Genomic DNA, 26,526 nt, shown 5'->3' on the forward strand with positions numbered 1-26,526 from the left:
GTTACAGCCCCAAACCATTCCAGGGAGCTGCTTAAAAATCCCTGGTTTTGAAAGCAAGAGTAACATGTCCACACACAGGTCTTGGTCCCAGGGCTCAAGAAGCTGCTGAGAAATGACTCCCTGATTTCCAGAAAGCTAGGATCAAACATGATAAAAATAGAAGGGTGGAATCTGGATCCCGTGGAGGGAAGGGCTCTTGGAATTTCTCTACCTCAAAAAGGAGAAAGTGATGAGCAGCAAAGGAATTTTTAAGGCTTGTTATGTGATGACAAATTGATCTAAAAGGATCTAATTCTACATGAGTCATAGGAAGTGTTGGATGGCACTTGGACAACCTGGTCTAATGGAAGGTGTCCTGCCCATGGCAGGAGGTGGAACTGGATGAGCTTTAAGGTCCCTCCCAGCCCAAACCATTGCATGATTCCATGACTCCTGACTGTGCAGATTTACATCCCAATTCACAAAAAGCACAACAAAAAGATGCTTCTCAGTATGGGGAAAACCAGGAACGGCCACAGGGAGCACTTCACCACTGGAAGCTGCCAGAAAACTGCAAATCAAGGGGAGAGGTGAAATTGGAAGGAGGAATTAAAACATTGGCACTTCCAGAGGGGGAGGAGGGGCCGATGCTTTCCTCACCCACTGAGGGAGGTCACCCAGAAAGAGGGAGCAGCGTGGTCAGAGCCAGGCCCAGGGGACCCCGGAGGGCCTGTTCCCAGCACACCCCGCAGACAGCCCGACGCCTTCGGAAGGAAAAGGCTGGCAGGACGTGGAGCAGCTCTGGATCAGGGGCAGTGTGGCCAGGGAGCAGAGGCCAGACCTTAGAGCTGCTGCAGAGGAAACAGGAGCAGAATGTGCTGCCTGCCTTGCCCGGGGTGCACAAAGAGCAGATATCCTGCCATCCACCCCCCCAGCCCCGGGCAAACGCCGAGTCAGCAGGTCCTGCACTGCTGCCCTGGGCTCGAGCTGCTCCACTTCCTCCCCTCCCACAATCCACAGCCCCGGCACAAATGCATTTTGTGCCTGGGAGGTTGTTCTGGCACCTTCCAGAAACAACAGAGCAGAGGAAGAGCGTTTCCACAAAGAGGATCTATTCTGGTGCCACAGGAACCAGGAGCAACGTGGGAGAGGAGGGAACTGTAGGAAACGGCTGAAAACATTAAATGCTTTAAAAGGATTTTTGTTGTTTCTTATCTTCGTGGGGAACCAGGGGCTCAAATGCCTCGGATTGAAACCCCTTTGATTGTTGCACATTTGGAGTTCAGCTGCGAGCTCCCGGAGCAGCGGGTACGGGCACACGTGGCAGTCGGAGACAGGCTGGGCTGTCCCTGAGCTGCCCTCACCCAGCTCCCCCCTTCTCACCTACCCCCTCCCCAGCTGAAGACCAGAATAAAGAGGGCCAAGATTTGGCTTAATTCCATGGAGATGCTTATGCCATGGAAAAGCAGGCGGTTTGTGCTCAGGGGACCACCAAGGCAACTGAAGGAACGGGAGTGAGGGCTGCAAGGACTCGAGCGCTCAAGGAACCAATCCAGGCAGAGGAGCCACCAATCCCCAGAGCATCCAGAGATCCTGCAGCGAGGGGAGGATCAGCACTGCAAGGCACATCTGAGCCAATCTCTGGTCCCAGGGGAGTGATCTCCCCCAGAGCCAGCGATCCCCCCGAGAGCAGAGCCCTTTTTGCAGAAGCCCCTCTCAGCACACACACGGGGAGAGGCTGTGGGAAGCCCTGGGGCAGCTCAGCAGGGCCAGGGCCAACTCCCGGGAGCCGTGCTCGGAGCAGGGACAGGAATTCAGCAGAGGAAGTTTACGCGGCCGTTTCCTCGGCCGGTCGTGCTCCCCTGGCCCTCCTTCCTCCCAGAAGATGATCCAGCTCTGCAGAGCAGAGCCATTAGCTCAGCCGTCTCCTGCAGCCTCGGGAAGCAAACACGCTGCATTTGTGTGGCGTGACGCCATCCCCGTCCTCCTCCTGGACACCGAGCGCTCCGAGGGACGGAGTCATGGCGAAGGAATGCAGAGCCCCGGTCACTGCCGGCCCCCTCCTCAGAGATGCTGTGTTTGGGGGGGCTGCACCCCTGGATGTGCTGCTGGGGACAGTGTGCTGGCCCCTGCACTGCCAGGGAAGGGCAGAGGGAATCTCTTTTCCACCCGCACAGGAGCGAGCCCCGGGGTCACTTCCTGACCTCCGGCAGCTCCTCTTCCCCAACTGGGACAACAGCAACTCTGGCCTCCCTAGGAGGGGCCTCTCGGACAAGCTTGTGTCAACACTGGGAAGGCAACACCTTCCTGCTGGCAGTTACACTCTGCTCACAGACCCCCACACGCCCCACGGCAGCTCTGCCAAACCAGGGCTCCCGGGGAGCAGCGGACGCGGACCTTTACTGCAACAGATGCTTAACCACAAGAAAGGGAACGCTCTCCCTGCTTCACTCCCAGCCCTGTGTGCCTGACTCCAGGCTTTTTAACTGCTCTGGGACCTGCCTTTCCAACCTACCCCTTCCAACCAGGGCACTCCCAGCCCAGCGCAGCTGAACAGCAGCTCCAGTCCTTCCCAATTCCTCAGCAGAAGCCCTTGCCGGCCAGCAAACATCTGCCCATTTCCCTCCCCCACCTGAAATCCTCTTCACCACTTTTAGTGCAAAATCCCTGTTTCGTAGCCTCAGTTTGCACCTCTCCTGTAAAAACCTGGCCTTTCACGTCACCACCTGCCCCACACTGGACGCTGCTGGGTGCCAGAAGTGGCCCGATAAAAGCAGCCAGTTCTCAGCAGCACAAGAGCCAAGATAACCCAGAGAGGTGTAAAAGCTGGCACTGAGGTTTGCTGCTCTGAAGGAGGCTGAAGCTGATGCAGGGAAGGAGGGAGAACGTCCATGAACGCTGTTTGGACAGGGACAGGAAGGGAAGGACAGCTGAGCCCAGGGCTGGCATTCTCCCCCCGCCCGCCACCTTCTTCAGGAGCTGACTTTGATGGAGTGGAGCACCTGATCAAAGGAGTGCAGGAATGAAGGAGGAGACCAAAGACAGAGCTCCGGGGAAAGAATAAATGAGCCTTTGCAAAGACCTGGAGGGAGGAGAGGGTGGGCTCCGAGCTGGGCTGTGGAGGCGGGGAGGTGCTGAGCAGGGCGGGCAGGTGTGTTCTCGCTCCAAGCAGGAATGCAAACCTGACAGGCAATGGATCACTCAGGGAAGGCTGGACAGCTTGCTGCCAGTCCCTCGAGAAGTAACCTGGGGCCTGATGCTTTAGATAAGCCCTTCCTCCTTTGTGGGGATTTCTGCAGGACAAACATCTCCCTGAGCCTCGTGACTGGGTTTGGGGTCAGGCATTGTGAGGGCCCCAGTGTCCCACCCCAAGCAGCCGGGCTGAGAGCTCAGCCTGTCCTGAGTGCAGCCCCGAGGCACTGCAGGGAAACACTCTGGCTCAGCCGGAATAGAAAGCAATTCTTGAAAGTGCTCTTTGTTTCCTTGAAAAACCCAGGCTGGCATTCAGACTCCTGCTCGGGGTTTCACTCAAAGAAGTTCGGAGCTAAGTGTCAGAATTCAGAGTGAAAGCTGGAAAGTTGGACTACTTCCTTGTGTCAGGGAAAGCACAGGGAAGAAAAAAAACACACCCTGCTTAAAGAATTCACGTAGGTTTGCAAAGCCACAAGTCATTAAGCAGAGAACAAGCCACCAGTTCTGTGGGCCCCACAAAAAACGTGCTGCTCTCCCCTGCTGACTCCACACTGTGCCCAAAACCTTATTCCCAGCCCAGCACTGTCCTGACTGGGAATGTTGGGGCGGAGGCCTGTGAAAAAGGCAGTGGATTAAATTATTATTAGGAAAAAAACACAAAACCTGTTAATTTCAGCTCATGGTACTTGCAGGAGCAGAGAGATCAAGCCCAGCAAAGAGCCACTTAGTTTCGGTCCCTGAGGAGGCCAATTCAAACTGGAGCAAAAGGAAAAGTTAAACTTCTAACAGCCTCTGAACGACCCCAATCCCTCAGAAAATCAATTCCTGAAGCAACACCTCTATGTGTGTGTTCCTTTTTACTATTATTTTGGTTGAAAGCAGAAAGCTGAGGGTCGGCAGCACAAACCACATCGTGGAGCCCTGTTTGTTTTACCCAGCCCGGGCAGGTCGGGATGTGAGGCTTTAAGGTTTTACAGGCTGCCTGGATTTCCTGTTCTGAGGATCCAAAACCTGAATCCCACCCCGAGGAGGACTGGAAGCAGCATTTTATGCACAAAATGACTGTTTCACTTGCTGCTGGAGGGACAAAAAGAGCCAGTGTTCCAGCTTGGGCCAGCAGCTCTGCCACGGTCTGTGCATCCCAAAGTGGTGGACAGACCCAGAACAGCTCCCACCTGTACTGGGCAGACTGGAGGGGGAGGCTGGAGGAGGTGCTGAGCAGTTTCTGTGCTGCAGCCAAATGAAGCACGTTCCCAGGCTCTGCAGAAGGCTTAGGGGGATGTCAAGCAGCATCAGCACTGACCTGTGAACAAAGCGCATTCTTGTGGATCTTCTTGTAAATAAGAGCTGGGCAGATGAAACAAATGAGGCTTCCCATGGTCGCACCTGTCAGGCCCAGGACTGTTTCCACTGGAGAAAAAGAGGAACAGTCAGCAAACGTCTTTTCCAGGAGTGCCAGAGCAGCAGCACGGGACAGCTGCCAGAGCCCCCGGGCAGGATGGGGTGTGAGTCTGGTCACCCCAGCCAGGAAAACAAATAACAGAGACCAGAGAAAGCAGCCAGCCCTCGTTCCCAGCTCCTCACTCACCATTGGGGATCATGATGCCTCCGACCATGGTTCCAAACACAACAGCCAGCGTCAGGGCCTTGAAGCGCAGCGGGGGCATGTAGCCCCCGGCAGCGAAGGTGCCGTCCTTCTGCTGGGAGGGCAAGGGTGGGGGGGAGAGTTAGCTCTGGTATTCCAGTCCCCAGACCCCCAGCAATTCCCTCAGCAATGTTCCCTGCAGCTCCAGCCCATCCCAGCTGTGATCCCCTCACTGTGCCCCCGTCCCCAAGCAGGGACTCAGAGAACAGCCCAATGCCAGGGACAGGAGGAAGGAGCCCAGGGGTGCAGCAGGAGGGAGAAGCTGCAGAGAAAGAGCTCTGGCTGTGCTAGGGAGAGGTGTTCCCCAACAGCTCTGGGAGCAGGGCCATCCCCTGCACAGGAGCAGCCCCTCTGACTGGGAGACACCCCAGAGAGACCACAGGGGAGGATGGGTGCTGCTGGGCAGCTGCTGGAGGAATTCCAGAGGTCCTCTGCTTCCCATCCCATCCCACCTCCCGAGTGGGAGGTGTGGAAGGCAGAGGCCCCAGTGTGCCCCGCAGACCCAGCAGGTCCCAGCTCTGCTGCTGCACAGATGGGGGAGGAAGGCAAAGCGACACCTTCAGAGCCCAGCCAGCCAGGAGCTGAGCCCGGGCGAGATCCAAAGTGTTCCCAAGTGTTTCCAGCGCTTCCTCCTCTGCACCCGCTGGCTCTCACCGAGCCTGCCCCCATCCTCAGGCCCTCCCAACGTGAGAAAAGAGCCAGGGGCTTCTCACAGGCAGAAGTGGCAGGATTTAGGGCTATAAATTGCTCAAGTTTTATTTCCTGCCTAAGAGGTTTCTATTTATGCGGATACACAAAGGCCTCAGAACATTCCCACAATCTCTCACTGTTATTTGCTGAATCCCATCGGCGCGCTCCGTGCGCACAATGCACAGAGGAGAACACGCCACTGCCACAAGGGACTCACAGTCTCCAGCAGACAGACCAGCTTCAGTCACAAAGGCTGGCTGAGGAGCTGGCCCTGGGAAAGGTGGAACGTGTGGGAGAGGGCTGGATCCCATATCCCACTGCCCGCCCCCGGCACCGCGGCCCGGGAGGCGCTGGAGGAAGGGGACATCCGAACCCGGAGAGGAAGGGGCTGCTCCAGGGCTGCTGACAAAGGTGCTGGGTGAGAATAATGGAGCAGGAATCAGCAGGCACACAAGGAAGCAAGAAGAAATGGGGCTGGGCTGGGCTCTGAGACCGGGAACAGGAGCTTGAGCTCAATGAGTTGGCCAGCAAAAGGACAGCAGCTGGAGCAGCAGGAAATGAGGAGGCTCTGCTGCTTCCAAAAGCACATTTCTCCCTCTTTCTGAGGGGAAGAAACCACCTCGGCTCTGAGCTGTGTAACACGTCTGTGCCAGAGCTGGAATCCCCAGCAGAGCAGGGAGCAGCAGCCACGGGACATGAGCTTTACACTGGGAACTCCACTCCTTTGGCCCATGGAATTCCTCTGCAGAGAGGACACAAACCTCCAAGTGCCAGGGATTAACCACTGAGCAGAGCAGGGTTTAGAGATGGCCACAGGCCCCTGCTGCACTGTCACCACACCCTGGGCACTGAGGATTTTATGGGAGTTGCGGTTTTGTCCCTCTGGACATTGAGTACCTGCCACATGCCATTATCAGCAGAGTCTCAGAGAGCCAAGGTAGGTTTGGGGCCCAGTCAGAGACCAAAGACTCACAAAAACCCTTCAGAAATCAAGCTTCACCCCGAGGCAGCCCTGGGATCTTACCTGCTGCTCGAAGAGCAGGGTGTTCAGAGCCTGTCTGCAGGGCAGGATCATCATGGGGAACCCCACTGCCACGGACATCATGAATCCCACTCGGATCATCTCCGTCACCACGTTGGAAGGGAAGTTCATCAGGACGTTCCCAGCAATGGCCTCGGTGTAACTCACGTAGCCAAAGAAGCCCACCTGGGGAGGGGAGAGGGGCTGGACTCCCAGCACTGCACACCTGCTCCTCACAGAGGGGACAGGACAGGGACCTCCCGAGGGAGCAGCCAAGTGGGAGCGTGAGGTCACTTCCACAGGCACCCCAAAACCTGGAACAGGTCGTTAATCAAGAGTGGGAACTGCCTAAAAGCAAGTTTCTCATCAAATTCAGGGGTTTTCCTAGAGGACACACTTTGCTTGCTGCCAGGCCCATGGACTGTCCCTCTCCAACACAGAGAGGGGGCTGTCACAATTCCCTGCAGCAGCCTGGCTCACAGGCCAAGGCTCTGTTCAGGAATTATTAACCCAGTTTTATTAACTGCTGTCTTATGAGGCATAACTTCCTTCAAAACACGTTGGAAAAAGCTCTCCCAAACTCTGGGCAGCAGCCCCTGCTCCAGGCTGGACCTGGGAAAAGCTGGGCCTCCACTCTGCCTCCACAGAAGGAAATATGCTACTCTGAAAACCTGGATTCTCCCAGTGCCCTCTGTGCTCTTGGGTTCATCACCTCCCACCTAACTCTGCTTTCAGCACGAGGACTTATCTGCCAGAATAAACAGAGATAAGCAGAAACCAGCCCCAGCTGTAGATAAAGCCTCATCCCTGTGGCCCCTCCAGATTTCTGGCAAGGGAAGAGAAGGGGAAGTTCCTACCATGATGTAAAAGGTGGTGACCACGTTTAGGGAAGAAGCAAATATGGAGCTCATGATTTTGACAGACGGCTCATCCAAGCTGTCGTAAGTAGGCAAGACCTGACTGCAAAAAGGGTAAAATATTTAAGGAAACCTGCAGGAAACAGGAGAAAACTCCCAATCCCAGCCCATTCTCTGCCTCAGCCCAGCAGCAAAGAATCCCTGACACCTTCCCCCTCTGGAGCATAAACACCTGCTGCCATTCCACAATTTATACTGCTAATGCCAAGAGATTTCAGAACACTCATAACTTTTAAGTGTTGCAAAAATATTCCTGCTCTCCCCACCCCACCACGTGGAGTGAAACGTGTGATGTAAACATTTGGGTTCAGAAAGGGTTGCAAAATGAATGACCGTTTGTTCCTGGGGCCACGGGTGGCTCTGGGCCAGCCCCAGCGCCAGCGATTATTGTTCTTGGAGCTCTCCGTGCTGATAATTAAAGCAACACAGTGTTTACAGAGGAAAAGAGGGAAGAAGGTTGGAGCATCCCACTGTCTGAAGGAAAATTAAACAAACAAACCCCAGCACAGCAGCCTGTCCTACTTCAGCTCGCTTCACAGAAAGCCAGAAGAGCCAATTCCCTGGGATTTGGGGTATTTACAGCCTTGGAAAGCGTGGGGAATGTTCCTTTTGACATCAGGTGCATATTTTAGCAACTCATTAACCTCTTGTTACTTTAATTCTAGCAGCTACATCCTGGAACTCTCGGGAGAAGGGGGAGGCCTGCAGGGAGATGGGAAGGGGTATCCCCAGTTCCAGTGGGCACCAAGCCATCCCCAGGAAGTGTGTCAGGCTGGGGCCCAGCAGAAAGATCCTTAACCCTTAATCCCTGAACATCAAAGAGGCTCTGGGGCTGGAGGTACCAGCAGGGAGCAAGGACTTCCCTGGGAGTCTCCATCTGGGATTCCTCCCTGGGAGTGAGGAGACTGGCTTCCCTGGGAATCCCTCCTTTTGGGATTCCCCCCTGGGAGTGAGGAGACTGGCTTCCCTAGGAATTCCTCCTTTTGGGATTCCTCCCTGCCTTCTCCACAGCCACCTCCAGCTACATTCTGGCCTTCAGCCTCCGAGGGAAGAAGCCAAACATTCAGACTTGGGAAAGAAAAAAGAGGGGAAAAGGGAGGCTCAGCAGTGTGTGAGATGGTTAAAAAGGTGATTCAGAGGTTAGCAAAATTAAATCTACCCAGCTGAGACTATATAAACTACACATCAAGAGAGGAATGGAATATATAGAGGGTAGGTAGAAAGACAGAGAACACACAAACGAAAAGAAATTTAAAAAAATATGTAAATATTGCCTGGGCTGGGGATAGTGTATTTTCCTGATGCTTGGAAAAAACACACAGCTTTAGATTGGGTTTGCCACAAAAGTGCTGCCATGGAGCCCATATTTAGGCACACACACAGGTCCGGACCAAACCATTTTCCTGCATTTCCAACTCCCAGGAAAATTGTTCTGGGTATTGCATGGCTTCCAAAAGGAAAAAAAAAATAAAAGGGATTTGTTAACAAGGTAAAGCTGCAAGAGAACACAGTTCCCTTTGCCAGTTGTAATGGAGACATTAAACAGCAAGCCTGGAGTGTGCCGGGGTAGGATCTGAGCTGCCAAGAGAGCCAGTAAGTGGGAAATGATGATTTGGATCTTGGAGTGGGTGTAAACACAGCAGTCTGAGCAAATTTTATCTGTCACATTCATTTACTGTTGGCACGAGACCTGTTTGCTGGAGCTACATGGGGGAAGCCCAGCTCTGCCAGGATTCCAGAGGAGGATGCTCCTTCCAGAGCAGGCCAGTCCTTCCCTGTCCAGGGCTGGATTTACATGGGTTAGAGCTGTCACACAGCACTCACCTGCTGTCCTGGTGCAGCAGGGAATGCTGCTGGAAACCTGGGACAGCCTGGCCTGCCCTCACCTTCTTCCACTTGTCAGCAGAAACCCTCACAAACCCAGGGAACCAGACAGGGGGAAATAGCCTGGTCTGCTCTCAGCTCCTTCCATGTGCCACTACACCCGGGGAACTGGAAATGCAGGAGTTATACAATACTCTGGAAATGCAGGGACACCCCTCCAAAGCCAACACCTGTGTGATCTTCAGAGTGCTGCCTAGGAAACGTGGGGGAGCAGAGCAGCCCCCAGCATTCAGTACTCAGGGGGTCACACAGTGGGGTGGCACAGCCTTTCCTGGTGCTCCAGCATTCCCTTCAAGAACCTGGGGAATTTCATCCCTCCTGCAGCTGCACCAGAAGCTCCCGAGGAGCTGTTTGGCTCCAGTGGTCTCATGTTGCTCCATTACAAGAACTCCCAGGTGAAATGGAATAACAAAAGGGTCTGGGTAACAAAAGGGTCATGACTGAATGAGAGCCTGAACTTCAGCGAGCTGTAAAGTACCCTGATGAAAACAAACCACCAAAGCAGATGGTATCTATCCCTTGCAGATCCTCCTGACCCCCTGCCCTCACACAAACTCACTGCAGGAACAACTGCCAGGGCTGGGAAAGGCAGGTACTTACGACTGGCAGGCAAAGGACATTCCAAAGATGGGGATGCAGCGGAAAATGCCCTCCCAGCGCATGTAACTGACCCGCTGCAGCCACTGCCCGCTGAAGAGCCCGTGGTTGAAGGAGGACACCACAACCTGCAGCAGGACAGACAGCAGGGGTGAGCAGCCAGCCCCAAACAGCTCCAGGGCAGCAGCAATGCCAGGCTGGGCTAACCCGAGCTGCCAGCACAGCCCCATCCCAATCCCCCAGCTCCACAACCCACCCACAGAGCTCCCAGGGCCACCAAGGATCCCAGGGAGTATTCCAAGGAATCTGTGACATTCTCCCTTGCTTGATGCCATCAGACATCACAGCACACACAATTTCCCCTGACACATTAACTGTGAGAATCATTGTTCAAAGCAACCTCTTTTGCACTTTTTAAAATGTGTTTTTAAATCCAAACAGGAAGCACTGTTGGCCTTAGAGAATCCTGTTCAGCAGAGAGAGACAAAGGGTCCTAAAACAGGATCCCACCTGCTGCTCCAGGGCCATTTAACACCACCAGCTCACCAAAGAGAAGGAAAAGCTTTATGGAAAGAGGGAGGAGCCCAAGCCAGGGAGCTCCCTTGCCATGGACACAAGAACTGGCAGGAGTTGGGTTGCACAGGAAGCAGAAGGTAAATATGTCTGAATGTCTGTTTATAATATCCTTGGATGGGGTTTCTAATCCCCAGAGATGTTTCAGTGCAGCCAGCTCTTGTGAATGTTGTGGTTTCTTAAAGGCACAGCTCCTGGGAGGTTCCACACCTCCCTGAGGAAGCAGCTCTGAGGTGTGACCCTGCACAGCCTACTAGAAAAGTTACATGGAAAGAATTCCCACACCTCCCTTTCCTCCCAGTCCTGAAATTTGGGTGAGACAGGGCTGCAGCTCCAAGAGGGAATCACAGGAGCATCTGGGAGCTCACAGGAGCATCACAGGAGAGACTGGTCACCAAAAATGAACAGAAAGGAGGAAAAGGGGACGCCTGGTGTCCGTACCCACCACGAACATGAACACGCTGTAGAAGATGAGAGCCATGGCACTGAAGGACTGAATGGAGGCCATCATGTTCCTCTGCAGGCTCAGGGGAAGGACAATGCACAGGGAGACAGCGAAGAGCAGGACAATGCGGAACGGGCCCGACACCTGCACAACAGACCTGCATCAACACCTGCAGCAGGGAGGATACCCCACACACCCCCCAGGCAGCAAACCCTGGCATGGCTCATCTTTCCAGAGGGAAAAGCAACTTTAAACAGTGCAATTCTGTGTCTGGAGGTGTTTGAAGATGCTGCAAGCTTGGGCTCTGTCTGTGCTGAGCTGAGACAGTCACTGGGTGCCACTGTTGCTCTGCACTGTGTGACAGGTCTGAGCTGCAAGAATTTGGGGGGTGGCTGGGGGGGTTAAATGCTAATCCAGCACAAGCTATTTAGGTATTTTCGTGCAATTAAATAAAACCTAAATTTACTTGGGGAGATGAGTGAAATTGAAAGTGTTGAAAACTCCAATCCAGAAAATTAATCAAAGCCTCACACTGGTATTTAGTATAGCAGAACACTCTGGAATGCTTGGAAATATTTAATACCTAATTTGGCTGCAGCCTCAACGCATTTTTTTTAACTTCACAGTCCCTTAATCTGAGCTTAGGAGCATCAGGCAGCACAGATAACACTCTACCAAAAATCCTTTTGCTTCCCTGCATGGCCCTCATGCCGGCTCCGAGGAGCACCTCTTGCCTCTGAGCACCCTGAGCCAGCAGCAGGCTCATCACACGGCTGAGGAGGCAGGAACACAGAGACTTTGGCCACAAAACCAGCCAGGGACAGGAAAAATTTCCCTCCTGAATTACAGGGAGGAGAGCTCAGGCAGAGGAACTGCCTGTCACTACCCACTGGGGCAGGAATTAAGGCAGGAAGCATTATCTCCCCCAGGAATCTGCTCCAGAATTAATAAGGGACCGAGTTAAAAAAGAATTCCTTTGATGGAAATGCCTTATTGGAGTTTTACACAGCTGATTGTTTGCCATATGTCTGAGCTCCCCAGAGTTCCCAGAGTCGAGGCTCCATGCCTGAGGATCGCTCCGTGAGGGGACCCCACAAAGCCTCCCTGGGACCCCAGGGGTGCTGGGCACACCCCGAGGCAGGAGCTCTGCTGGACCCAGGGGACACAGGGCTCAGTGCAAGGGCTGGGAGCACTGCAGGAGGGATTTATTCACCTGCAATCCGAGCATCTGGGCAAAGAAGTTGGAGCCCAAATCGCCGATGACGACGTAGAACGCGATGCAAGTGCCCAGCATCAGCCCAATCATGCTGCAAACACAAACAGGGACAGGTTAGGAGGGCCACACTCCCATCCTCGGCACTGGAAAGAGCAGGACACCCCTTCTGCACTCCATGCCAGTAAAACAGCCACCAGAGAACCTCCACCCACACCAAACACTCGGAGACGCAGCTCTGCCCACAACCCACACAGGGGTTTCACTCCTGTTGGGAGCCATGGGGAAAAAAAAAAAAAAACAAGGAAAACTAATCTTGGAGATGACAGGAACTCCTTGAACTCCTGGAAAAATTCAAAAGAATCAGCACGAGGCTCTCAGAGCCCCACACCCACTGCAGGACCCTGCCTTGAGAGTCTCAATATCCAGTGTGCTCTCCAATGTCTCTCCACACAATGGACCACACTTTAATGAAAAGATTGTCCATGAACTGCTTCTCCTCCCACTCCTGGACCACTTTCCTTCCCAATTCCAATTATAGAACATCCCTGTGGCAATTACAGCCTCTGCTTGCATGGACAAGTAACATCTGAGGAATATTCTGTGTATTTTTAGTGCTGAGCTGAAGTTTGCAGCTGGGAAGAGCGAAGGAGCCGGCACCGCGGCTGGCCCTGGGCTCAACGCGCCTGGAAAAGAATCCCTGCTGGAAAAAGCAGGGCTGTGAGGCTGTGCCATCACCTGACATCTGCACTGGGGTCATGGGAGGAAGCAGAGACTGAGGCAGGATTCCCCCTCAAGGCATCTCGCAGGGAAGGGAGCACAGAGGGCAGGAGCAGAACAAATCCTGGGATCCAAGGAAGCAAACACTCCCTCCCACTAACTCAAGAGCAGGGATGTCACCCCTGGAGAGCTGCCACGAGTGACACGGCTGGGATTTCACAGCAGAGCAGGAGAGCAGCTCATCCCCTCCTTCTGTGCTCCCAGAGCCTGGGAAGTGCTGGAGGGGATGGAGGTGACACCGGGGAGCTGTGCTCAGGGCATCTCACCCTGTGGAATTCCAGGAGGCAGCACAGGAGGGAAGGAGAGCACAGCAAGGCTCAGAAAGGTTTCCACCACAGACACCCAAACTGTTCACACTTTGAATCAGCAGCAGATTTACCTTGTTTCCACCAACATTTTTCCTGCTTTTCCATAGGCATGAAATGCTGGCATAAAAGGGAAAAAAGAGTGGAAGTTAGTCAAAGAAAAGTCCAGAACAGGGCAAGATGTCAGTTCACAATGAGACAACAGCAGTGACACAGGGCAGTGCAGCAGGAACCCACCACTGGTATTTTGGGGCCGTTTCCCTCACCCTCCCACTTTCTTTTTCAGCCTTTCCCTTTGGAAACTGAAAACCACATAAGACAGGAGCAGGGATGAGGGAAAGGCAGCAAGCAGGTTCTTTTTTTTCTATTTAAAACCAGAAGTGGTGTGAAGCAGCAGCCACACATGGCAGCCATTAAAGGCAATGGGAGAGAAAATATTCCTGTACAAGATTGTGTGTGGCGAAAGTTAAAGTGGTGCAGAACTCCAGTCCAAGTCCCCTTTTTATTTTTATCTTCCCCCTCGAACTGGGCTGCCCAACATGGCTGGCTGGGAGAGCTGAGCTGGTGCCCAGAACGTTCAATCCCATTCCCAGAATACCCAGTGCTCCCAACCCACACCAAAGGGCTGCTGCCAAGGCTTTGCTTTCCCTCCCTCCCATCCTGGGGTTGGAGCACAAAATGCTCAGTAGTCCTCAAATCACTGGGTTTTCTCTTAAAAAGACAATGCCAAGAAAAGTTTGCTTCTATTTTTAGCTCCTACTGGGCAGAACGGGAATGGGGAGCTCCGGTGCCAAACCCAGACCACAGTGCCCAAATCTGCCAGTGAGGTCCAGCATGAACCCACCACCCTGGAGTCCCCTCTGCCTTCCCTCAAGGCACAGCCCAACATTCCCAGAGCCCGCCAGAAAACAAACTCAAATCCTTTCTGGAAGCTTCTTCTGCTATTTTAAATATTAGCTTCAACTCTTGATTTCCTTGGACTCTACTCCAGCTAAAAATTCAGGAAACGAGATGTTCTCCCACAGAATGAGCAAAAGGCACGGCAGGGACCCACAGCCTGGAGCAGGGATGTGGGGGAGCACCCAAAATAGCTGCTGGATCAGTGACAGGGCAGTGGGACAGGCGCCACCAGGCACCGTGCCCGGGCACGGGGAGCGGCCGCTCCGCCCCGGCCTCCTCTGGGAATTCACAGCCATGAGGGAAAAGGCAACAGCTCTGGGGGGGTCAGGCCCACAGACAAAGGGTCTGGGAGGAGAAAGAGGAGCCAGGAAGAGGAAAACATCCCTCCTGGAGATGGGTCAGTAACAGGCTGAGCTCGGGGTGGGGGAATGGAGGAATGGTGCTGCTGATCCTCCCAGAGCACATTGCAGCCTCTGGATACAGACACAGCCTGGGGTGATGCTGGAACCAGCCCATCTCTCCAGGTGTTTGGAACTGATGCTCAATGAGAACAAGCCTCCAAACACTGTGGGCAGGTGTCCCCACCTGGGGACAATGGAAAAATGGGATTCTTTATCTTCTCCAGAACAATAAATGTAAAATAAATGGTAGAGTCAAATCCTTGGAATGGGATCTTGGAATGCCCTCGAACTGGGCAGAGCTTGCTCAGTACCTGGAGAAGCCTTTCAAACCCAGTGTGGTTCCTGGGACAGAGCTTCATCCCTTGGCCCTGCAAGGGCTGAGCTGCCCCTCAGGAGCTGCCCAGCACATCCCAAGTGCTGCTGGAAGATTCACTCATCTCCTGGTTATACCCATCTGGGAGCTGCCTGCCCTTCCCTCCTCACCCTGCAGCCCTTCCCCTTCCCGCAGTGGGGACGGGCCAGCGCCAGCCCAGCCGGGGACAGGCTTTGTGCCACGGCTGCTGGGGTTCCTCCGGAAGGCTCTGCTCGCCTGCAGGGAATGTGCACAACTTCCCTCCGTGCCAAAGCCTCCCAGGAGTGCCCGCAGATGTCCCCGGGCCCAGCCTGTGGGGACAAAGGGCTCTGTGTGGAGCTGCCCGACCTCGGAGCATTGGGATGCGGCGTGGGAGCGCGTGGCACCTCTCCCGGAGCTCCGGGAGCAGGCACGGCGCTGCTGCCAGCCCCCCCTGCCAGGAGGAAGCTGGGAAGCATTGCTGGCCCTCTCTGTATGGCAGCCCCTTGGCTCCTGGGCAGGCAGAGGATCCCTTCTCCCCGGGACATGTTCCAAGGTGGAGCGGACTCTCTGTCCTCCGGGAAGCGGCGCACAAAGGCGTCTTGTGAGGGGCAGGGAGCAGAGGCAGCTGGGCCGGGGGCTCCCCCTTCCCCCTGGCACCAAAACAACCTCCCAGCCATGGGGCTTCTCCATCTTGTCCATTCCTAGCAGATACAAGTGGGCAGAAGCCGGGATGTGCTTCCTGGGAGCAGCACCTCGGGAGCCCTGAGGGAGGAGCAAACCCATCTGTCAGCAGCTGGTGGGAGCCCCTGTGCCAGGGCAGCGCCAAACAGCTCCCTCCTCCCACAGAAAAGTAAGGCAGAATGAGGAAAAGGAGACTTTTCCTGCTGCTCCATATGCCAGCAGCAAGGACTGGAACCCAAACACCTCCTCCTGCTCCCCAGGGCAGCCAGAATCCCAAGAGAGGCCACGAGCAGAGGCCAATCCCGGCGCCAGCGCTCAACTCTGAGGTTTTGGCAGAGCCAAAACCCACCCAGGGATCATCCAGATGTTTTTGTTTTCTCAGCCCTTTGGAAGCTCGCTCTGTTTCCTCTCTGCTGAGCCATAAAGGAGCTCCCAGCTCGGATCCAGGCAGCCCAGCTCCGTGCCAGGCTGGCAGGACCCGCTGTCCCGGCAGCGCTGGCTGGGTGGGGAACTCGTGCCCAGACCCATAATTAATTCATCCCAGCCCCACAATTCATCCCAGATGGCTCCCGGGAGCTGGGGTTTGGATCATCTCCTCCCTGCCCTGCAGAGTCAAAACAACTCAGCACCCATTAACAGGGCTGTGGGAGCAGGATCCAACCCCAGCAGTGCCCCAGGGGAGAGGCTGAGGCAGAACAAGGAAACTGGGAACTGCAGCAAGAAAAAAAACATTTGTTGTTCCAACAGCACCGCTGAGGAAATACGATCTGGGAGGCCAAGGAAGGTCGTGGTGCTGTCAGAAGAGCAGCAAGGCTGGGGAGCAGCCCCAGAGCTGGGGTCTCACCGAGGCCGGGGTAGGTCCTGCGCTTGCTGAGGTTGGCTGATTTCACCAGGAACATGCAGGACTGGTGAGTCATCCAGGAGCAGAAGATCAGCAGCACAGCTCCCAGGAGGATCCCACACTGCAAAGGAGCATGGCAGGAGATGGGGGGGTCAGCCCCCCACCACAGCCCAGCCACCCTCCCTCAGCACCCTCAGCCTCCCCACCGTGTTCCAGCCACGTTTTTCCCCCTTTCAGGAAGTTCTGTCCCCTTCCTACCAGCTCCACATCACTCTCTCCACAGCACAAGGACACGTGGAGCACACACCTCCTTCCCACAGCTCCCAGCTGCACCAGTCTGAGTCCCGAGCAGCAAACTGGGAGCAGAATTCCCACCCTGGCTCATCCCTCCAGGGAGCACAGACAGACCCCGAGGTGCCACCTCTGCTGCAATCTGATTAATCAACAATCAGCTGGCATCACACACTGCTCAGCCAGCTCCTGTCCCCGAGCAGGGCTGGCACCCACGGGCACCCAGCAGCGGCTTGGCACAGCCCCAGATGCCAGGGAGGGGCAGGGGCATAGTGGGGCTTGGAAAAGCCTCCAAGTTACGTTCATCATGTGGGCAAAGCCTTGGATTTCATTTCTCCCTTCTCCTTACAAAACAGGCACAAATCATCAGAGAGACCACAGGGCAGGGAAAACCCAGAGTCTGGAGCAGAAGTTTTGAGCTGGAGACGTCACGACTGAGAAAAACGCGGTGTTTCCAACACGAGATGCCCGCTCTGGGTCTGAAGCGTTTCCTCCGCTGACTTTCCTCTCCAGCCAGGGAACCACTCCGCAGATTCGGGCCAGAAGGGCAGAGGCGGCCGCTGCCCGCCCGGCCCGGCCGGGAGGAGCTCGCAGGGGCTTTCGGCTGCCACGGGCACGGACCGACCCCCCGCCCCAGCCCGGGGACAACGGCAGGACCCCGCTCGGCCCCAGCGCCCGGCCCTCACCTGTCGGAAGCAGAAGGGCACGGTGAGCACGCTCACCCCCACGATGCTGTTCACCACGTTCATGATCAGGCCCCAGTTGGAACCCGCCGCCGCTGCCGCCGCCATGGCCCGCGGCGGAGGATCCCCGCGCCGGGGGACCCGGTTTGTGGCCGCTCCCCGAGCCCCACGGCCGGCTCGGAGCACCCTGTGCCCCCGGTCCTTCTCAGCCGGCCGTGCCCGCCATGGCCCCACCGGGCACGCCCCGAGCCGGCACCGGCCACAGCGGCACTTCCGGCTTCCGCCGCCGCCGCAGGAAGTGACGTGTCCGCGCGGCGGAGCGGGGCCGCTCCTGTCGCCCCGGAGGTCTGGACTTGCTGATAGTGGAGGACCAAGGCGGGTCCCCGTGCTTGGGGGCACCCCCGGAGAGCCGAGCACGGCCAGGAAGGTGCGGGAATGCACCAGGACACACATCCGTGCGAATCCGTGCGTGGAAAGGCACGGAGAGGGGTGTGCGCCTGCCTTTACATGCGCGTGTGCACATACACAGGTGAGCACACAGCTCGCGGCCCCACTGGCACCCGAGCGGGGGTCCCAGGCCTGATGGCGGCCTCTGAAAGGCCCCTCGAGGGCAGCCCATCCCCCCCGGCATCCCCTCCCCTCTGCACATCTGGGCACGCATCCAGCTGTGCGCACATCTGCTCCCCATCCCGCCCGCAGCCATCCCCAGCTCCGCACCCCACATCCCGCGGGAGAAAGGAAAAAGAAGGAAAGATGGGGGGTGGGGGGCTCTGGAAGGGTCCCCCGAGGCCAGGCGTGGCGGCAGCTCCGGGTGGCACTCGCCAAGGGCACGTTCCCGTCGGAACGGAGTGAAGCGCGGCGCTCGTATAATTTGCAGCAATTGCGATGGGAAACCGCAGGAATTCGCTCTCCAGAAGGTTTGCAGGGAGGTGAACGGGCGGCCTAATTCCCTCCAGGTGTGCCGCAGGATCGGTAGCTCCGGCTGTGATTTCCTGGCTCCTGTGCCACAGCAGTGGCTGGGTCCGTGTGTGTCCTCGGGGTGGGATCCCCCTCGGGAATGTCACCCATGGCCAGGAAAAGGGCTCTGGTGGCTTCTCCATGTCCGAGTGGGAGCTGGGGGCTCGGGAAATGTACAGAGCCAGTCAGGAGTCGCAGTGACACGGGATGGGGACACCAGGGGAGCTGCCCCTGCTCTGCCACCCTCCTGTGCCACAGCCCCGGGGCTCGTCCATGCCCGTCCCAGGGGATGGGGTTTGCTGCAGCTCCTCAGGCACCATCAGCTGCTCTGCAGCCCCAAACAGCCCAAATTCTGCCTCCAGCAGGAGCCGGCTCCATCCCAGCAGCGCCAGGGCAGTTTCCCATCACACACCTGCCGAGAGCAAGGAGAATTCTCTTGAAAGCTCCAACCACTCTGAACGGGGCACCACCAGACCCTGCCCTGCCGGCAGGGGACACCGGGAGCTGGCAAAGGGCCCCGAGGGGTTTGAGAGCCAGAGGCAGCGCTCCCACCGGGAATCCCCGGTGGCTCAGAGCCCTTCCCAGCCCTGCCCCGTGGCCCACATTCCTCCCACTGAGAACAAGCAGCCCCGGAGGATGGCAGAAACAAGTGACTGTAATTAGAAATGGGGGCTCAGGGCTGGCTGAGCCCGCAGGGACCCTGCCCTGCTTTGTAGGAGCACAAATCCCTTGGGATGCCCGGGGCCGCTGCTGGGCCCGACGCTGCTCCGCAGGGATGTGCCCGCCTGTGCTGGCACACTCGGAGCTGAGCCGAGCCCATTCCCAGCTCCCACGGGTGATGCTGTCCCAGGAAGACAGCTGGGTCCATCTCTGCTCCCACCCATCCCACTCTTGCTCAGGGATTCACCTCAGTGGCAGCTCCATGCCTGGGGGCTCCCATGGCACGGGGATGCTCTTCCCTGGAACCATCCCTGCCCTCCCTTCCTGGCGGACACAGCAGGGCCCACGGGGAATGAGGAGGAATGGGAACCCCCTCTCCAGGCCTGGGGCAAGCCCACCCACACCCCAGCCCATGTCCCCCCTTCACCCCACCCAGCATCCAGGGCCACCCTGCTCCTGGTTCCAGAGACAGATGCCTGGCAGATCCTTGGAACCACCCGGCAGGGATTGAAAAACATAAATTAAAACAAATTGCAGTTTTATATTGCAAATAAGGGCAGTTTGATGGGTTTTATTGCAGAACAACCATTAATGAAGTGCAGTTTCAGGCACCTTAATTGCTCAGGGACCAAAGTTCAGTCCGTATCTCCAGCAGGAGCTGGGAGCCGCCACGAGTCCCGCGAGGGCCTGGCAGATTGGGAATGGGATTGGGAATGAATTTATGGGCACGATGAGGAGGATGGAGGCAAGGGGCTGAACCCACCTGGGGGGTTAAAGGAGCGTGGGACAAACAGCACAGCCCATGCTGGAGGGAGGCAAGAGCCCGTGGTGTCCGCGCCATGGTGTCACTCCAGTGTCACCCCAGTGCCAGCCATGGGGCCCTGCAGTGGGTACTCACCATGGGATGCATTTTGGGATGGGGGTCCCCAAGCATTTGGGATGCTGGTGCTGCCCCAGGGGCTGGGCAGGAGCGATGCAGAGCCAAGGCCGTGGGCGGCCCCGGGAAGCCCCCATCGCCCCCCAGCGCGATGGTGTGGGTGTGCAAGGCACAGAGGGGCGTGCAGGTGGACACGGCACGAGGGGTACAACCACGGGGGATCCACGCGCAGCCACGCACACTCAGGACACGACCGCGCCCGCCCCACGCGAGCCCCGGCACTGTCACACCCGCGCGTGGACACGCTCCCCACCTGCACGTACCCACGCCTAGCACAGGCACCGAGCTATACCGAGCCGTTCCGAGCCACATGGTGCCTTACCGGACCTTACCGGGCTGTACGGAGCCTTACCGGACCTTACCGAGCCGCGCGGGTCCGGTGCGGTGCCCCCGCGCGCGCCCCTTCATTCACCCGCCCGCGCCGTGGGAACGAGCCGCGCGCGCCGCGGGCGGGAAGCGCAGCCCCGCGGTGGCTCCGCCCCTCCCTGTGCGCATGAATGAGTGAGCCCCGCCCATCTCCATATTAGGTTATCCGGCGTTGCTCTGCGGGCGGGACCTAGCCGGGCCGCCCCGCCCTTTCGTTCCGCCAATCAGAGTGCCGCACTGGGCCCCCCGCCGGGCACCGGCCTTTGTTTGTGGAGGGCTCCGGGGCCAATGGGAGCACGGGACAGGGAGCGCTGGGCCAATGGGAGGGCGGGACGGCGGGCGCTGGGCCAATGGGCGCGAGGAGGGGGCGCGGGGCGGAGCGCGGGGCACGGCCCGGCCCGGCCACGTGCGCGCGGAGCCGCCTCGGCGGGGACCGGGGACAGCGAGGGGACCGGGGGGACCTCGGCGCCCCCGGGCTGTGTCCCCCGCCCCGTCCCCAGCAGTGCCAAGGACACGCGCCTGGCCATGCGCTATCCGTTCCGCCTCCCGGTGCCACCAGCGGCTCGGCACCTTCCTGCTCCGGTAGACCCCGGGAAATCACGGTGGAGAGGCCCCAGCCCCGGCTGCAAACCTCGGGCGCTGTCCGGGGTGTGTTGTGGATCGGGGCAGGCCCTGACAGCCGGAGGTGGTAGCAGGGTTATTTTGGGCTTGGCTGCCTGTGGCCCCCCACTCACCCGTTATTGCCGGGAGTGGGGCAGGGGCATCGTCCTGGAGGCTCTGGGCAGCAAATCCCAACTGCAGCGCCCATGCAGACGGAGCTGCACCACACGGGACAGAGCCACGTGTAGATCTGTGCACTGGGACAGGGCTGTGCCCAACACGGAGGGGCCTGCACCGGGCTGGAGCCTCCCACGGGGTCCCGGAAAGGAAAATTTTCCACCGAGAAATCCCATCCTGTGCCTGGGATCTGCAGTCCCCTCCTTGGCTGTGAGAAATTCCCAACCGTCCCCAGCGCCAGGCCAGCCCCGTGCCATGGGCACACTCATGGCAAAGCCGGGGCACCGCCAGCCCGGCGGCTGAAGGCTGGAAGGCTGAAGGTCACGGTCGTTTTCTCCGTCACAGGCAGCTCCCAGCTCCATGTTTGTCCATCCCAGTCCCTCCTGTGCTCCAGGACACCGCCACAGCCCAGCTCAGTGCCACACCACCCGTGGCACCAACATTCCCGGCCGGGAGCCGCGGTGCTGGCTGCTCACGGCCAGCCCGGGGGTGCTGCCTCCGCTCCGTTCGCCCCTCATCCCCGTCCCCGCGACTCCCACCCCCAGCGCACAGCTCGGGCTCCATCCCCCATCCAGCCAGGCCCGCCTGCGGCGCTGCCAAACCACGGCAGCGGCAGCGCACCGAGCACCCGGCCCGGGGCACGGCCCCGATGCCGCCCGATGGCCGGGACAGCGGCCAGCCCGGCCCGACCCCGCCGCGCTCTCCGGCAGCCGGGGAAGCACCGGTGCACCTCCCGGGGCCAGGGAGAGAACAAAGGAGGGCAGTGTAGCGGAGGGAGCGGCGCTGCCGGATGCGCTGCAGCGCGGATAATCCGCCCCGGCACAGCCCCCGGAGCACCGGCAGCCCCGGCCGCGGGGAGCGGCAGCTCGGCCCGAGGCGTGAGGGCTGTGCGGGGTGGGGGCTCAGCCCGGCTTCTCCGGCCGCCCCATCCCGGATCCTCCGGGGCGCCGTGTCCCCCGTTCCATCCCGCCACGCGGCCGCGCTCACCCCGGCTAATGCCACGCCATAAAGGAACCGACTTACATTAACGACTTTTGTCACCAAAGTCATTAACATAATAGGGCTTCCACATCAAAATTGAATATTAATGCTCCGCCGGCTGCGGAGGGAGGCGGATAATTGCTCTAATACATTTTCCAGTCGGATTTTCGCATCGCGGCAGCAATTGCATTAGCAAACCCGATTATTCCCACGGCCGGTACAATGGGACGGTTAATGGGAGTTAAGTTCCTGCCTTTTTCCTCGGACCCCCGAGCGGCTGCGGCTCCGTGCCCCCCACTGTCCCCAGCCGCGGGGGGCGCGGGGCAGGGCACGAGGTCCCCGAGCTGGGAGCGGAGGGGACAGCGCTGCGGAGCCACCTCCGCGCCGGCAAACACGACCCTTGGACGCAGACGGCCTTGAGACACGCCGGGAACGCCGTGGCCAGCTGGAAAAGCGCCTGTCCCCAGAGCCGTGCTGTGCCGTTCCGAGCCGCGGGGAGCCCTGGGATGAGCCGTGAAGGACAGCAGAGGGGACAGAGGGGACACAGCAGCCCGAGGGTCACACCACAGCGGTGTTGGGGACGCAGGGGTTGTTCCCAGCTCCCGCCCCAGCAGGGTCAGGGGACCCTCCAGCCTCCTTTCCCTCCCGAGGGTTTCATCAGCTCCCGGGAGGATAAAGCTCAGGAAAACAGCTGAGGTGGGGGGAAACGGCCAGGGTTGCAGCTCCTTCATTGCACCCCCAAACATGTCCCCTGTGCAGGAACAGGCTGTGCCCTCTGCCACCACAACCCATCCTCAGGGTCCCCTCTTGCCCCCCCAAAAGGGGACACCGTGCTCAGGGGGCTCTGTGGTGGTCTAGCCCCAGTGGAGGGGGGGACAGGCCCCGTGAGAGCAGCAGCAGCAGTGGACAAAGGCAGCTGCAGAGCTGGGGGATGGATGTGGGGGGATCCTCATTAAATTGACTTTAATTGTGCTCATTTGGCCTCACTTCATTGATCAGCCTCACACAGCAGAGTTATCCCCAGGGGGCGGGGGGGCTGCCCACAGGGTTCAGACACCCACAGTGGGGGTCGGGGGGCTGCCCAGAGGGAAGGTACTCATAGGAGGGGTCTGCCCACGGTGGGGGTCTGCCCAGAGGGAAACCAACTCACGAGGGGCAGTCTGCTGAGGGAGGGGGTTGTCCACAGCAAGGGCTTGCACAGGTTTGAAGTTTACCCACTGGGGATCTGCCCACGGTGCCCAGGGACACAACCCTGGTGCTCCACGACCCCTGGACTGAACCCCTTCCCAGCGGCACCGGGGTTTCCCCTGGCCCCTTCCCACTCCCGCCGGCATCACTGCGGGAAGGAAGAGCCTGAGAGCTGCTCGCCGAGAGGTTTTTCTGGTTCTCTTTTGAAGTCAGGAAACTCTTTCCCAGCACTCCCAGACCACCAGTGGCTGCACACCGGGATCTGCACCGCGCTCCCGTCTGGCACCAATTCCACGCGCCGGGATAATCCAGAACGGCCCTTTCCCGGCCTTTCCCACGCAGACAGGGATCCAAGGGCAGCCGTGAAGGAGGATGCGGGGGCTGGGTGTGCGGTGCCATCCCGTGTCCTTCCGTGTCCCTCGGCGTGTCCCCAAGCATGGCTCCGTGCCGCAGCCGCACGTCCCGCTGCACCAGCGCCTGTGTCGGGCTGTGCCCCGCCGTGCGGCCGCCTGTTCCCGGCTGTCCTTGTCCGTCCGTCCCCGCGCCGTGTCCGTGCGGTACCGGAGGGTCCCCGCGGCCCCTGGCCACTCGCCGCTAACTCGATTGCCGTCCCGCGTAATGAATCGCCCGCCGTAATCTAATCGTGGTTACGAGCGATCAGGATTTATTTCAGCGTTTTCAATCAATTACACCCATTTATTGTAAAAAAGGAAAAAAAAAAATCCCAAACACTGCAGTGACCCGACAGAAATCCCAGTGGCAGCCGCTGCCAGGCCTCTGCTCCCGGTGCCCCCCTGGTGCTGCTCCCGTTCCTGCTGTGTGGTCCCTGGTGCCGTTCAGGCTCCCCTGGCCCTGAGCAGGCCCCCCGCATCACAGAGCCCCTCAGCTGGCTCTGTCCCCTCCTGCATTCACCACAGCCCCCCAACGCTGCACAGCCCCCCAACACTGCAGAACCCCACACGTTGCTCTGCATGGCCCCCCAGTACTGCACAGCCCCCTGACCATGCACAGCTCCACACACCGCTCTGCATGACCCCCAATACTGCACAGCCCCCCAACACTGTACGACCCCACACACTGCTCTGCACAGCCCCCCAACACTGTACAACCCCACAAACTGCTCTGCACAGCCCCCACACCTTGCTCTGCATGGCCCTCACACATCGCACAGCTCCCCATCATTGCACAGCCCCCCAACATCGCACAGGCCCCCTTCTGCCTTGCATAGCCCCTCATATTGTCCCCCCTCACACCGCACAGCCCTCCAACACTGCACACCCCCCACCCTGCTCTGCATGGCCCCCTCACATCGCACATCGCACATCCCACCGTCATCGCACAGTCCCCCATATTGTCCCCCCTCACACCGCACAGCCCCCCAATTACCCCCCTTATCGCACGCTCCCTTCCACCGCACGCCCCCCAGCACTTCACTGCCCGCCTCGCAGGTCCCGCAGCCGCTGCAGCCCCGTCCCCGGCCGTCCGGGCCCCACGGCGGGCGCTGCCCGCGGCCTGTTCCCCTCACGCCGCTCTTTGATCCCGCTCGCTTCGGCCCGGGGCGCTCCGGGCTGTGCGCGGGGGGACCTCGAAACCGCCCCCGCCGCGCGTGTCCCCCCCCCCCGGGGGGGCGCCTTGAAACCGCCCGCGGCACCGGCCAATAGGCGCCTTGTTTACACTGCGTGATTGACAGCGCGCTGGCGGGCCGCCAGCCAATCGCGGCGCGGGGGGGGCCCGCGCGCTGCAGCGGGGGGTGCGCAGCAATGCAACTGCCCCCACCCCTCCGCCCCGACGGCGCACCGCGCCTGCGCGCCGCTCCCTCCTCCCCATTCATCCGCCGGGCTTGAATTAGGCGCCGCCGTTCCGCGCCGCTCGCCGCGCGCCGATTGGCGGGAGCGCTGGCGGCCCGCCAGCCAATCGGGAGCGGCGCTCTCTTGACGCGCGGCGCGCGCGCCGGAGGAAGAATGGAGCCGGGGGAGGGGGGTGGTATGTGGGGGGGGGATCAATGGCCGGCGGGGCGCGAGCGCCGCGCGGCGGCCAATCAGCGAGGGGGCGCGCGCGCGGGGCACGCGCTCATTAGCATGCGGGGCGCGCCCGCCCCGGCGGAGAACGCGCGGCGTGAGCGGGAGGCGCGGCGGGGTCCCCCCACCCCCCCCCCCGCCTTTTCCCACCCCCCCCCTTCCCTCCCCCCCCCCACCCCCCCCAACCACACACCCCCGGTTCCCTTTGCTGCAGGAGCAGCCGGTGCATGGGCAGTGCACGGGCACCGGCAGGAGCACGCTGCGCACCCCCGCCACGGGACCGCACTCGCCCCGCGCGCGGAACGCCCCTCCGGTAAGTAACTGCGATCCGCGGGTGGGTTTTTTTTGTTGTTGTTGTTGTTGTTGTTGTTTGGGGGTTATTTTAATTTCGGGCGCTCCGGGGTTATTGTTTTTGTTGTTTTTGTTTCTTTTTTTTTTTTACGCCTTAACAATTTTTTTTGGCGTTATTTATTTTGGTTTTTGTTGGGCGTTAATTTTTTTTTAAATTGCGTTTTGGGCATTATTTTTATTTGTGTTTTGGGCATTATCCTTTTTTTTTTCTTTGCCTACTTGGATTTATTATGTTTTAAATTTTTGGGGCGCTAATTATTTTGCTTTTTTTTCAATTTTTTTTTTTTGCAAATTTCCTTTTTATTTTTTTAGCGTTTTTACCTTATTATTTATTTTTTCGCTTTATTTGTTTGCACCTAAATATTTATTTGCATCTTTCCGGTATCAAAATATTTTCTGCGTTCGTCTTTTTCCTGCAAAAATATTTTTTCTCTTCATCTTTTTTCCCCCAAAATATTTTTCCCTGTATCTCTTTCCACCAAAATATTTTCCCCTTCGTTTTTCCATTAAAACATATTTTCCCTTTTATCTCTTTATATTAAAACATTTTCCCATTAAAACCCGTCTCTTCGAAACGCTTCGCCTTAAAATTTTGTTCATTAAAATTTTGTGCGTGAAAACATTTGTTCATTAAATCATTTGCTCATCAAACGCTGCTTCACTAAACCGTTTGCGCCTTCAAACATTTTCGCATCGAGCCCTTTTTGCCTTCAAATTTTTGCTTTAAATAAATATTTTTCCCTTTCAATTATTTCCCATTAATTTTTTCGCTTTGCATTTGTTTTTTTATATCTCAATTAAAAAAAAAAAAAAAGAAAGCAAAACACCCTTTTTTCAGATATTTTCCTCAGCCTTATTTAAGGAAATGCACATGTTTTGTTCCCGGCCCGGGTTTCTTCCCCCGGGGCTCGCCTCGGCG

The 26,526-nt window shown here is 58.0% G+C and overlaps 2 protein-coding genes across 2 annotated transcripts in view; both read right to left on the bottom strand.

The window, feature by feature from the left end:
• The window catches only part of SLC38A10 (solute carrier family 38 member 10), a 30,109-nt gene extending 12,118 nt beyond the window's left edge, over positions 1-17,991 (bottom strand). Inside the window, exons 1-10 of the mRNA XM_009094548.4 lie at positions 17,376-17,991; positions 16,402-16,519; positions 13,316-13,361; positions 12,157-12,250; positions 10,944-11,087; positions 9,929-10,053; positions 7,385-7,487; positions 6,531-6,713; positions 4,760-4,871; positions 4,475-4,581 (exon numbers count right to left, since the gene is read on the bottom strand). Of these exons, the coding sequence (XP_009092796.3) occupies positions 4,475-4,581; positions 4,760-4,871; positions 6,531-6,713; positions 7,385-7,487; positions 9,929-10,053; positions 10,944-11,087; positions 12,157-12,250; positions 13,316-13,361; positions 16,402-16,519; positions 17,376-17,825 (1,482 nt within the window). The 5' untranslated portion in view covers positions 17,826-17,991. The remainder of the gene's footprint in view (positions 1-4,474; positions 4,582-4,759; positions 4,872-6,530; positions 6,714-7,384; positions 7,488-9,928; positions 10,054-10,943; positions 11,088-12,156; positions 12,251-13,315; positions 13,362-16,401; positions 16,520-17,375) is intronic.
• A 5,423-nt stretch (positions 17,992-23,414) lies between these two features.
• On the bottom strand, positions 23,415-25,069 carry LOC127060256 (uncharacterized). Its single transcript, XM_050981570.1, has 2 exons — positions 24,625-25,069; positions 23,415-23,875 (listed from the first exon to the last, which is right to left on the bottom strand). The coding sequence occupies exons 1-2, from the start codon at positions 25,067-25,069 to the stop codon at positions 23,448-23,450; spliced, it is 873 nt and encodes a 290-aa protein (XP_050837527.1). The 3' UTR covers positions 23,415-23,447.
• Positions 25,070-26,526: the final 1,457 nt, after the last annotated feature.

The sequence above is a fragment of the Serinus canaria genome, chromosome 18 (assembly GCF_022539315.1).
Source record: "Serinus canaria isolate serCan28SL12 chromosome 18, serCan2020, whole genome shotgun sequence".
Taxonomy (NCBI): domain Eukaryota; kingdom Metazoa; phylum Chordata; class Aves; order Passeriformes; family Fringillidae; genus Serinus; species Serinus canaria.

Excerpts from the sequence above, each read along its gene's own strand:
- LOC127060256 (XM_050981570.1), bottom strand. The coding sequence starts at position 25,069 with ATGAATGGGGAGGAGGGAGCGGCGCGCAGGCGCGGTGCGCCGTCGGGG. Across the intron at positions 23,876-24,624 it reads GGGAGCGTGCGATAAGGGGG|ATTACGGCGGGCGATTCATT; the intron begins GTAATTGGGGGG and ends AACCACGATTAG.